Genomic DNA, 12,651 nt, shown 5'->3' with positions numbered 1-12,651 from the left:
AAAGCAAGCAAGATTGCATAGTCCTTCAGTCACCCTGCTGTTGAGTGCTGGACAAAAGACTGGCACAGGAGGCCTTGGAGCAGTGGTGCTCACTGTCCAGCAGGAAAGCTGACCAGCAGCACCAAGCTCAGCTGCTGGATCTAAGAGTGTTACAAAAAGATCCCTTTGTGGTTTAAGCCAAGTGTGCAACATGACTGGAAAGGGTCCCAAGGCATACCACAGCCTGAAATGTTCTAGGAATGCCACATTTCACCCTTTGTTGATAACTGCCTGTAACTTAAAGCCATGCCCCACATAAACATAAAAAAGACAAAGAGAACTTTCAAGGGACAAGAAAAAGTGACAGTAACTCACCTAAGTCAGTTATCTCTGCAACAGAAAGAAGTTGGAAAAGTTAGTGCACATTCACTACAGCAAGGCAGTCATGCAAAAGTAAAATAGAAAACTAAGAGCTTATCTACAGTGCCTTAAACATGAGACCAAGTCCTTAGGAATTCAGGAAGAACAGCATGTGGAGTATAAAAGTCTCTGTGTTACAGGCAAGACGTAGCCCAAGACACCCTAACCACTAAAACCACCCTTGGAAACCCACAGATGAACACCTGAATTCAGCCAAAGCAAGGAACAGAAGTTTGAAGTAGGAAAGTGCAACAGGACACTGGAAATTTTAGTCTAACATTTCTAAGGTCTTACAAACAAAAGCAGTTGGTCAAGAAACAAAATCCCCAGTAGCAGTGAGAGTCAAGGACACCAAAAAGTCTGTCCCACTCAGCAGGTCACACCAGTAAGAAATGGGGCACATGGAAGCCACCAGGAGCTTCCCTTTCCTCCCACAGAAGGACAGTGATCACAAAACCCAAGATTTGTCTTGTGCAAGGAAAGGCAGCTCCATCCCCAGGGAGCCTAAATAAGTTGGGTTTTTTCTTCAGAACTAATAACACCCCAAAAGCAAACTCCACAAACAATTTGTTAATTTCAAATATTTTCCCCATACATACTGAGTGTGAGGTTGGCTGTTTTTTAAATGAAAACTGACCATTCCAAAGATCTGGTGTATTCATTTAGCCAGGAGAATTATTTCGTGGACTAAGGTCCACATTCTTAAAGCATAAAGTAGCATTAAGAAAATCTGTTCTAATTCTGCATTGCATACTTCAAGAAAAATATTAAGGCAATACTGACACCATTTTTTCAAATTACAGTTATTACTTCTATTAAAAAATCTGTAACTTGGAAATAAAGCCTTAACAGCTGCCTCTAAACACATCAGCTAGAAAAGTCTGAGATCACTTAGCACATTTATGTTAAACCCTGACTGGAAATATCTGGAAATCTGGGGTTTTTAGGGAATGAATTTTTTTAACTACCTCAGACAGTAATTGTTCCATGGACATACCACATGAGGGTTCTTGCAGGAGCTCACCCACAGCAATGGTGAACACACACAGTCCACCTCCTGCAACTCTGCTTGTGTTTAAAAGGAAAGGAGCTAAGGTGAGCAGGAGCACCTGTGGCAAGGAGTGTGTAGGGAGCACTACTGGGGGTGAGCTGACTGTTCACTGCTTTTGTGCAGCATTGGCTGTTGCTACAGGTGTGTTACTGTGTCAGTTCAGTTCAGAAATAAAATGTACTGGGGCAGGCAGGGTATAAACAATGAAACCTCTCCCTTTCAGTGATGATGTAGAAAAATTCAGGAAATTCTTTATCACCCTGTAACAACAGTGTTTTATAATACCTCTAATCACAGAGTTAACCAAGTATTTGATTACTGAATAACATCAGATTTGACTGAAATCTCAAATGATTTGACTCCCTTCCTGAAATACCAGGGAGGGGAAAGATGCTCACACAACCAATATGATATTTATCACACAAGAGCTACGTTTTGTGATACTTCCCATACAGCACAGACAGAACTGATTCTCTTCACAACACCTCCTTTACATTATTTAATTTAGTTGTGAAATCATTTTCACTTCAGACCAACCAAATACTGTGAAAATTTGAAAACTGGGATGGTGGACATTGAGTGGCCATGCACTACAAACCACACTGCAGCAAGCACAAGGTGACCCCTCTCCAATGGCAGACTTACTCATCCCCTTCCAGCCAGGCTTCACGTCAGGAGTGATGCTGTCCAGCTCCTTCTGGAACTCCTCTCTGGCTTTGACCACCAGCTCATGGTACTGAGCCACAATCTTGGCCTCAGACTGTGCTGCCTGAACCTGGAACAAACAAGGGTGAGACTCATTTGTTTTTCAAGGCAAGAACTGAAACTGAAGGCACATATCATTTAAAGCCAAGCCCTGGGATAGTGGCACTTATCAACTCCCAGCCCCAACAAGGCAAACTCACTTGGGAGAGCACAAAACCCTACCCTGTGATAGTAAACCTCTCTTACACAGTAATTATTTACTGGAACTATAACCAATCCACTGCCTCACATGCCCACTGTAACTACACAGCCAGTCTGTAGTCTGGACAGGACCAAGAGTACCTTGAATTCAGTTTATATCTTAAACATCTCCAGCTCCTCTCTGCTCACAGCCATCATACAGGCCTAGTAAGCCATGCCTGTGATTGCTGCCATCCTCAGTGAGTTCTGATGTTCCCACTATCAGGCTATATTCACTCCAAACACACCTGATGAATTACCAGCTGTCCTGCAAAGGGAGGTAAACTTCACCTTTACATTTCTTTCCCAGTCTTCTGTGCAAAGTGATTTACCAACCAAGTCATTAGCACATGCTGAACTCCTCCCTAACCTTGTGGTAAATTCCCTTGGAATCAAGTGGGAAGAATTACAAGTTGCCAACAGAAAGGACTGGGACCCATCAAGCCACCTGGAGGCTCCTTCAGGTTCTCATGAAGATCTTGCCATGTCTGATCACTGGCAGTATAACCAGCTCAAAGGCTGAGTACAGCTACAAGAGGATGGATTTACAATTCACAATGCACTGGAAGTGGTCACAGCACTGAGCCTGTCTGAGTTCAAGAAGTGTTTGGACAACACTCTCAGGCACAGGGTGGCATTCTTGGGGGGTCCTGTGCAGCACCAGGAGTTGGACTCGATGATCCTGATGTGTCCCTTCCAACTCAGCACATTCTGTGATTCTATGGAGTATCTCACCCTCTGCAGAGGATTTGGGAATGGGTGGTCTGCACAAGCTGCCAAGGAATCCCCACTCTAGAAACAATTATAAACAGTCTGAGGAAGCTTTACCTTTTTCACCACATTGTCCAAGTCCACAATCATATGATGGAGATTTTCTTCTGCAGCAACAATGTGAGGTTTGGCTCCTGCCAGCTGAGACTTCTTGGCCTTCTCGATGACACACTTTGTCTTCTCTAATTCCTCTCTGAAAAGAGAAACAGCTGCTGAGTGTAACACAGACAGGGCTTATCACCCAAAGAAAATTTACTTTATGCTGTTGGTATTCACAGGAACAACTACTGGGTAACTCTACTGGTGCTTCCTATCTACCAACTCTAAGATGCTTTGACTAAGGATTACTTTTTTCCCACAGCCTGAAACCTAAAGATGTCAGTGTGGCTATTCCATGTAAAATGAGAATTATTTATACTGCAATTAGTATTCAGGATTTAGCTGGAGGGAAGATGGAAGTTCACTGGAAGGAGTTAGTATTAGTAAAACTAGAATTAGACATTAAAATTAGGTTAGAATTATAGAAGAGACATTTCCAGCACGTAACAGCAGCAAGGAAACATTTTTAATATAGATGGCTTACGCTTGCAGAAGTGTTTTGGACATGGTGACTGGTGGAGATTAATGAGGATGGGAGAGAATTTATAGGGCTCTGCAAAGATAATTATGGTTTTTTGTAATTAGGAAAGAAATGCTTTCCTCTAGCACAATTGGAAATCAAGGAAAAAGTGAAAAATGTTCCTTTTCCAAATCCATTCAAACCAATGGAGGTTTCCAATGACCTCATTAGAATAAGGAACAAGCTTTAAAATAAGTAAATTAAGAAAATAAATAAAAGCAAAGATATCCAGTAGAGCAATAGAGAATGAAAGCTGCTGCATATGGGGTTTGCATTAGCTTTGTTTTAACAATGAAACCTCAATTACACCTCCCACTAATTTCAGACAGCCCAGCAACATCAAAGATAAGGGAAGTTTATGTGATAGCAGCCATGCAGCTTCAAGGGTGATGTTGCTCTCTCAGCCTTAGAAGCATCAAAGGGTTTCCAAATTTATTTCTAATCTCACTACAAGGGCATCCTGGAGATACTGTTTGTCATTTTATTTCTGCTCCTTCAGTGCCCACAGACCACACTCAGGGCACATCAACACAGGTCATACAGACCCCAGGGTATGAGCAGTGCTGCCATTCAGAATTCAAGCTTTTCTTAGGCATGTGCTCAGTAAAAATCAAATTGCTTAAAAGCAATTCTGTGGACATAGGGAAACTGCCAAAGGATGCTGCAAGGTTTAATTTTTTCATTACAACTAAAAGAAGCTGGTGATGTTGCTGACTCAATACACAGAGGGCAGTCATGGAGTCATCCTCAAACAGTTTGGGTGGGAGGGGACTTCAGAGATCATCTCATTCCACCCCCTGCCATGGACAGGGACACTTTCCACTGGAACAGGTCACTCAGAGCCCCATCCAACCTGGCCTGGAACACCTCCAGGGATGGGGCAGCCACAGCTTCTCTGAGCAAACTGTGCCAGGGCCTCACCACTCTCACAGGGAAGAATTTCTTCCTAATACCCAATCTAAATCTGCCCTCTGTCAGTTGAACTCATTCGCCCTTGTTCTGCCTTTGTAAAAAGTCCCTCCCCAGCTCTCTTGTATCCCCTTTAGGTGCTGGGGTGCTTGAAAGTCTCCCCAGAGCTTTCTCTTCTCCAGGCTGAAGTCCTTACAATAGGTTTATTATTAACAAAATTATTCAACAATAATACTAAAAGGACTGTGGATTTTTTTTCATATTACTTGACCTTACCAGCACTCTATGTTGGTACTAAGGAGATAAGTAAGTTCTTAAAAAGAACAGGACTGTTTCAGACTCTCTGCATCAGGGAGGACTTTGTGCACCCAAGGTTTGCACATGTCAAATAAAAATGCTCATGGCTAACGAGTATTAAACCATCTTTTGATGTGGCACAAACAGATCATTCAATATGAACACAGGTGACTCCATACTTTCTAGAAACTCAGCCCTCACATGAGCAATGTAACTTTTTATTCCAAGACTTAAATCCAGCAACTCACTTGGCTTTCAGGAGGGCATCAGCAGCTTCATCCACGGCTCTCCTGCGGTCCTTGAGCGCCTCCTCCAGCGTGCGCCACTGCGAGGATTTCTTCTCCCCGGCATCCTGGGAAGCACAGACTCCTCATTAGGGTCACTGCAATCACTGAACAAGGGTTACCCACAGTGGGAGCCTTCCACCCAGCATCCTGGGAAGCACAGACTCCTCATTAGGGTCACTGCAATCACTGAACAAGGGTTACACACACTGGAAGCCTGGTCACTGAACATTTCCCTCAAACTGAGCACCATTCTTGTGGTTTTGAACAGCACAGCTGGAAGCTTTACAAGTGATGTTTCTCTTCCAACATTTTGTTTTGGTTGTGTTTGATTCTTAATGGTTTTTCTTCCTAAGACACAGAGCTTTATTCACCCTGAAGAGCTTACATGAGAATCACTGTATGGTGCACAACCTATAGTGGGGAAAACTCCACATGCATTACAGTACTGTAATTGCTTTTAAGCTTAATACTTAAAGTACCATAATACTTAAAAGTTTATTTTAGATCAAGTTGAGTAATTAAGCTTAAAAGCAATCTCTTAAGGCAGTTATTTTACTAACTGCCAGTTTAAGTCTTGAGTGCTTGGTTGGTTGCACATGTCCCTGCTAAATGATTAACAACTGAATTCTATCTCTGCTCCAGAACTGAATGGGCAGTGGCAGACCCACACAAACTCTGGCATGAGCACACCACAAGTGTTATCACTTGTACATCCCCTTCCTATTTCCTGACAAGAAACAAACAATCCAGCAAGCAGATGTTGGCAAAGGGAAAAAGTTCAATGGAATTATTGGGGTGGACAGCATGATCTTAACGAGGTAAAGAGTCTTGGGAATTAAAATAAAATTAATTAAAATACAGTGTGAAAACTATTAATGTCTTAACTTGAATTTTCTTCTTGCAAAAAGAAAATAGAGGACCTGGAAAAAAAACCCAAACAACTAAATTCAAAATCAAAATCACTGTATTACTTGACTATACCACCTTTCACAAGTGGAAAGGTGAGTTAAAACTGTGATAAAGGCATTGCAAGAAGAGATTCTAAGTTTATTTTTAATTCAGATTGAAGTTTTTCTGAACACAATGGGAAAAAAAAGTCTCCACTTGTCCAATTTACCGCAGAATCATCCATGGCATCCTTCAGTATTTGGGAATGGGCATTCACTGCTTGCACAGCTGACTCCTGAGCAGTGATAGCCTGAAGGGTTACACGGGCAGTTGTGTTTAGGGCTCCTTCTAGAGTTGCTGCAAGGGCTGGAAAAAAAACTTAAGTCAATTAAACAATAAAGAAAAGAAAGTTATAATTAGTAAAATAACATGTTACAACCTCTAAGTCTCTTAAATTATTTTCTATGATCTAGAAGGGCTGGTCAGTTTGGGAATTAAACAGCAGCCAACAGAAGAAGATCACCAAAATGCTCTCCTCATTTAGAGCAGAGGTACTGAGGAGAGCAGAACACCACCCAGTGGAAACCTCTCCCATGGGACTGCAGGGGGGTGCAGGTATATCCCATGTTCACTTGTTCTAATGGTTCTGGAAACAAATTTTCATATCTTCCTTGAACCTTGAAGTCTATTCCAACCTCAGTTTTTCCACAATTCTTCAATTCTCAGTTATTTATGAGTGGGTGGAAGAAGCTTCACCACCACTCCCACATCCAAGAGGTGTGTAAGGAGCTTAGGACTATAAAGCCAGGGCAATTCCACAGTTCTGTCCCATGTAACACACACAGGGACAGTGACAGTGTGGACTCACCTGATACCTTCTCTTGCTCCTCTTTGTCTTGCTGGGCAAGCCGGGCTGCGACTTCTTCTGGTGGCCGTTCTTTTACAGCATGGGAACCTTCGTGTTGTTTTCCTATTCAGAAGTAAAAAAAGAGTCAAACTGCTTAAGTGGAGAGTCCAAATTAGTGTACAGAGGTTACTTGTAGGAAATTAACTCTATCAAAACTGATTTTTGTAGTTGGTATCACTTTGTAGATCTCACTTCTGCTCAAAACTATGCTGGAACTACCTCAAGAATCTTTATATCCATAACTACAAAGGCCAGTCTCACAACTTAAAGTCAAGGGCATGGACACCTCACATGCATTTGGAGATTTTCCACTGTCTAGTTACAAAATTACACAAGACTCAGAAGTCAAAGGCAAAGCAAGAAGTGAGAAACACCTACAGAGCCAGGGTTAAATTTCAAGTGAATCTTCCTTCTTCCTTTTTCTCAGTTCTCCTCTGGCACGCTTACAGAGCCCAACCAAAGCAATGAAGGATGAGTGAGAAGGCTATGGTGGATCACAATTATACTCCATTCCCTTGCCTACAAGCATTTAAAATGCCTTTAAGAGTGAGAATTGACCTAATTACCGCTCTTGAGATCAACAGCAAGTTGCATCTGAACTGAGGAGAAAGCCCAGAGCTCTCAGCCTCAAGCTGCAACAAAACCCATCAGGTCACCTCTGAATAATGCTGATGCTACTCTGCAGCAGGTACTTAATCCTGGCATGCTTTCTATGAAATGTTCATAACTAAAAGAACTAATAAAATCTAATCACATCTGGAAGAGACCATCATCTCAAGGCTGATGTCTCTTGTGGAGTTTAACAATAAACACAGTTCCCTCACTTGTCCCTGGGCAGAGATGCCCTACTGAAAAGCAATCACAAAGCCACCAAGAGCAGAGGCAAACTGGAATGTGCAAGTTCAGTTCTGCACAAAGGCAGGCTCTGCTCTTGTGCTCACACCTACACCTGTCCCAGTCATCTGCAGCTCTCACTGTGTCCAAAATCTCTTAACAGATGATGGAAGTTTTCTACACAAGGCACAGAAACTCACACCTTTCAACAATGACAAAAACCAACACAGAAGCAAAATGCATGCACATGAAGCTAGAGGATTTGGGTTTTCTTCATTGTATTCACATGGCTTTTTCACCTTCTTCAGTCTGTATCTCCGGAGCTGGCACCGACACGGCTACCCCTGTTGCAGAGATGATCTGTGCTGCAGCCTTGCCTGCTGTTAAACACAGTTGCAGAACACACCAGTTAGTACAGCTGGGGAGATGGGCTCCATCTGCCAGAGAACCATGGTCAGAGCATCTTCAGCCAGGGCCTGCTGAGCTGGTGAGGAGGGGTTAAACCAAAGCTGCTGGGAGAGGGGGCCCAGGAAAAGGGAACCTCACTTCATGAGACATGGTGGGATGGCAACTGTGACTGGAGGGCTAGAATGGAAGGATGAAGGCTCTTTAGGAAGGCCTGAAAGGGGAGACAAGGAGTGCAACCATCCTCTTTGTCAATGACCAACTGGAGTGCATGGAGCTCTGCCTGGGAATGGATGAGTATCCAACCAGTATTTTAGGGGTGAGGATTAAAGGGAGGGCGGGGATAGGTGACATTACATTGGAGGTCTGCTGCAGGCTGCCTGAGCAGGATGACAGAGTAGACAAGACCCTCCAGTGAGGGAAGAGCAAGTGACATCATCTCCCTGGACAGAAAGCATTTGCCACTGTCTTGCATGACATCCTTATCTCTAACTGGAGAGACATGGGTCTGATGGATGAACCACTCTGTAGATAAGGCACTGACTGGATGGCTGTACTCAAAGAGCTGTGGTCAACGGCTCAATGTCCAGTGGACACCAGTGAAGTGTGTTCCTCAAGGTCACTGCTGGGACCAGGACTGTTAAACATCTTTGTTAGTGACCTGGGCAGTGGGACTGATGCATCCTCTGCCAGGTTTGCTGATGACATCCAGCTGAGCTGTGCAGTCACATTCTGGAGGGAAGGGATGTTCATCCACAGGGACCTGGACAGGCTCCAGAGGTGGGACTGTGTGAGCCTCATGAAGCTCAACAAGACCAAGTGCAACATCCTGCACTTGGGTCGGGGCAAGTCCAAGCACAAACACTGGGCTGGGGGGAGAATGCATCAAGAACAGCCCCAGGAGAAGGATTTGGGGTGCTGGTGGATGAGGGGCTCAACATGACCTTGTCATGTGCACAGGCAGTCCAGAAACCACCTTTGTCCTGGCTGGATCCCCAGCAGTGCAGGCAGCAGGTCAAGGGAGGAGATTCTGCCCCTCTGCTCTGCTGAGGCCCCACCTGCAGAGCTGCATTCACCTCTAGGCCCCCCACTCAAGGAAGACATGGAGCTGATGGAGCAAGTCCAGAGGGAGCCACAAAGATGCTCAGAGGGCTGGAGCTCCTCTGCTATGGAGACAGGCTGGGAGAGCTGGGGGTGTTCAGCATGGAGAAGACTCCAGGGACACCTCAATTACCTTCCAGTTCCTACATGAGAGCTGGAGATGGTCTTCTACAAGGGCATGGAGTGACAGGACAAGGGGGAAGGGCTTCACACTGACAGAGGGCAGGGTTAGGTTAAATATTAGAAAGAAATTCTTTATTGTGAGGGTGGTGAGGCACTGGACCAGGCTGCCCGGAGAAGCTGTGGCTGCCCCATCCCTGGAAGTGCTCATGGCCAGGTTGGATGGACTTTTGGGTCTAGTGGAAAGTGTGCTTGCCCTTGGCAGGGTGATTAGATGATTTTTCAGCTCTCTTCCAAACCATTCCATGCTAAGTGCTATAATATAATAACAGGGCTATGAGACTTAATTTTTTCCTCTGTAGAAAAATATTAATTGGTTATGGATGTTATTATTTCCAGAAGAAGATGATTTCCTGGATAAACAGCAACAAGATATTAGTTACACATACACAGAGCCATTAGATAAACATAAAAAGACATCACAAGTGCTCCTCTCTAAACAAGCTCCGTTTGATCTGGCTTTACAATAGCCCAGTAATTATCCACAATTAAGTATCTTGTGCTTTCAAGAACACCTGAAGCTCTCTTCCTGCCGAGTCTTACATCTAAACTATGAAGGTTACTAATTATTTATCTCAGATTCCAAATATGCTCTAAATTAAATACATTTCTTAAAAAAAATAGGGGGAAAAAAGCTAAAGCCACTTAATGCAAATGCTATGACTTGGACAGAAAAAAACATTAATTCTAAGAAATTACAGAATTTACCTTCAACCATTCAAAGGACAATTTTAATCTACCATATATGATACAGGAGATAATTAGGTCATTTGCTCCTTTGTACATGACATTCTATAAATTTACCTCCTTTTTCCTCTGTAGGAGCAGCACATTCTGGTTTGCTTAGCTGAGATTTGGGAGCAGGCTGTTTAGACTCCTTCATTACTTCTGCTACAGATGAGATCTTCAGTGGACCTTGTTGTATCTTGAAAAGTCAGAAATAAGAAATATCATCAGTTTTTCACACAGTTTGGATTTCACCAATTCCAGTATAATGAAAAAGAACTTTCCTATATCCAGGATTCTGTACCGTATATCTGAGCTTCAAAGTGCAATTTAAAACAGCCATCTAATGCCTTGACTTGATTTTAAATTCAGAAGGATTTTTTATGATTTTCTCCTCTCCAAAAATGCAGGTAGAATTGTGGCAGTTTCCACTATAAACAAATATTTATTAAATTATGCATAAAAAACAAATAGTTTCATGCCCTAAATATTCCAAGCACTTCTGAGTGTGCTGAATGCAGAAACCCTAAGCTCCACTGATTTCCTTTGGAAAGGCTTCAGATGCTGGCGGCTGGGGCACATAAACACTCAACACAGAGTATTGTGACATTTTATGATATAAATCCATTAATATCCATGGTGGAAAGCCACAAGGTAAAAATAAAACCATCTGAGTTAGAGCCATGACTGGGGAGTTGATAACTCTGCTGATCAATCTGGTTTGCAAAATTCCCTGGGAGGCACCAAGAGCTTGGATGATCACACAAACTGTAGCTAAAACAAGAAGAGAGAAAATTTCCTTGAGTAATATTCCCCCACTCATTAAGAACAGCTTTCTTAAAATTCAATTAAAAATATTTTGCGTTTCCTGAAGGCCAAATGGCTTCTCAAAGCTCAAAAAATCCATGGTCAGAGCAGATTTTCAATATTCTTGATTACTGGGAACTGTTTCCTTTCACATGGAGGAGCAGAGAAACTTCCAGGTTTCGATTTCCAGAGCTGTGCCAAAGGCAGTATCAGATTTTCCTTTCTCCAGGGTAGTGCCACTAAGATGTCAAAGTATGATGCTTATGCCTGGCTCTGTACCATTCAAATCTTTACTTATTCAAGAGTGTTCTCAGTCCTCTTTAAAATAAATTCATTTAGGGTAAGTTTTGTAATTCTGCTACACCACTAACTACACTAAGCCTCCAGTAAAGCAGTTAAATTCCAGCCTGTCACCTGCCTCTCTCTCTCCCCATTTTATTTCTGAGTATAAGCAGAGCAGCTATTCAGTTGGGATTCTGCTAGATTATTTTACTGCAAATAAAAATAAGTTTTACAACCCACACACCACAATCATGAGATGGCAATGGGAAATGTACTTTTGCAGCACCAAGTAGGAACTGAATTTGTAATTATTAAACCTTAATTTAAGGAACCTTAATTTTTAAACTTTTTTAATTCTTAGCACAAAGCAAAATTAATCAGAATTTGAAACCTAAGTGCAGACACTCTCTTTAAAAACCAGAGAAGTGGACGTGTGGGGGTGAATGGGAGACACTTACTGGTTTCTTTGGCACTGGTGTGCTGGAAGGTGCAGGGCCAAGTGCCATCTCGAAGAGTTTGTCAGAGTAGGGAATGGTCTTCTCCACGCTCTCCCGGAACTGTCTGTCATAGCTGGCATACAGGACAGTTCCACCTATCCCTCCACCCACAAACAGCAGACCTGCACCAATGACTTTGCCCACGGAAACGCTGAGGAGGAAAGAAGAGTGAAAGGGATGTAAATTACATAAATAAATAAATTACATTATATGGCAAACATCAAACAGTTTGTGAGTCTTCAGCTAACAGCTGGGGACCACCACTGTTCCAGAACCTGCTTTAAATCACCTTCAGCCAACACTGGTGAGTGACTAACCCAAAGGTAAGATGCCAACCCACAACTTCCATGATACATACTGAGCATCTTCCTTTTCTTCATCTAAATCTGACCGAACCAAACAAGGAACACATCCCATGAGAACAGGACTTACTCCACACAGAAATCCCACTGCCAGGAGTCTGCTCTCCTGTGAAACCAAGGAGCAGCCCCCCTGTTGGTGAATGCAGAACCAGTCCCACCCCCAGACCCTGTTACATACCCAGAGTCCCCGGAGTGGGTGGCATATCCACGGTGTGGCCGTGATGGACGGAGTGAGGCTCTCACACAGCAACTGTTCTGTGGGGAGGAGGCAGGGTCAGCAGGGACACAAGGACACATCTCCCTCTAACAGCAGCATTGGGCTCTGGGCAGGGTCAGCAGGGACACATCTCCCTCTAACAGCAGCACTGGGCTCACTGGCTCCAT

General features: G+C 43.3%; 1 protein-coding gene across 1 annotated transcript in view; it reads right to left on the bottom strand.

The window, feature by feature from the left end:
• Positions 1–12,651, bottom strand: part of IMMT (inner membrane mitochondrial protein) — a 16,887-nt gene extending 4,236 nt beyond the window's left edge. Inside the window, 11 exon segments of the mRNA XM_005428346.2 lie at positions 355–369; positions 2,096–2,225; positions 3,224–3,359; positions 5,240–5,343; positions 6,396–6,532; positions 7,035–7,136; positions 8,207–8,287; positions 10,398–10,518; positions 11,867–12,056; positions 12,446–12,522; positions 12,643–12,651. Coding sequence (XP_005428403.2) covers positions 355–369; positions 2,096–2,225; positions 3,224–3,359; positions 5,240–5,343; positions 6,396–6,532; positions 7,035–7,136; positions 8,207–8,287; positions 10,398–10,518; positions 11,867–12,056; positions 12,446–12,522; positions 12,643–12,651 — 1,102 coding nt within the window.

Source organism: Geospiza fortis, unplaced genomic scaffold (genome assembly GCF_000277835.1).
Source record: "Geospiza fortis unplaced genomic scaffold, GeoFor_1.0 scaffold125, whole genome shotgun sequence".
Taxonomy (NCBI): Eukaryota; Metazoa; Chordata; class Aves; order Passeriformes; family Thraupidae; genus Geospiza; species Geospiza fortis.
The sequence above is the reverse complement of the archived record's forward strand: the minus strand, read 5'-3'. Positions and strand labels throughout refer to the sequence as shown.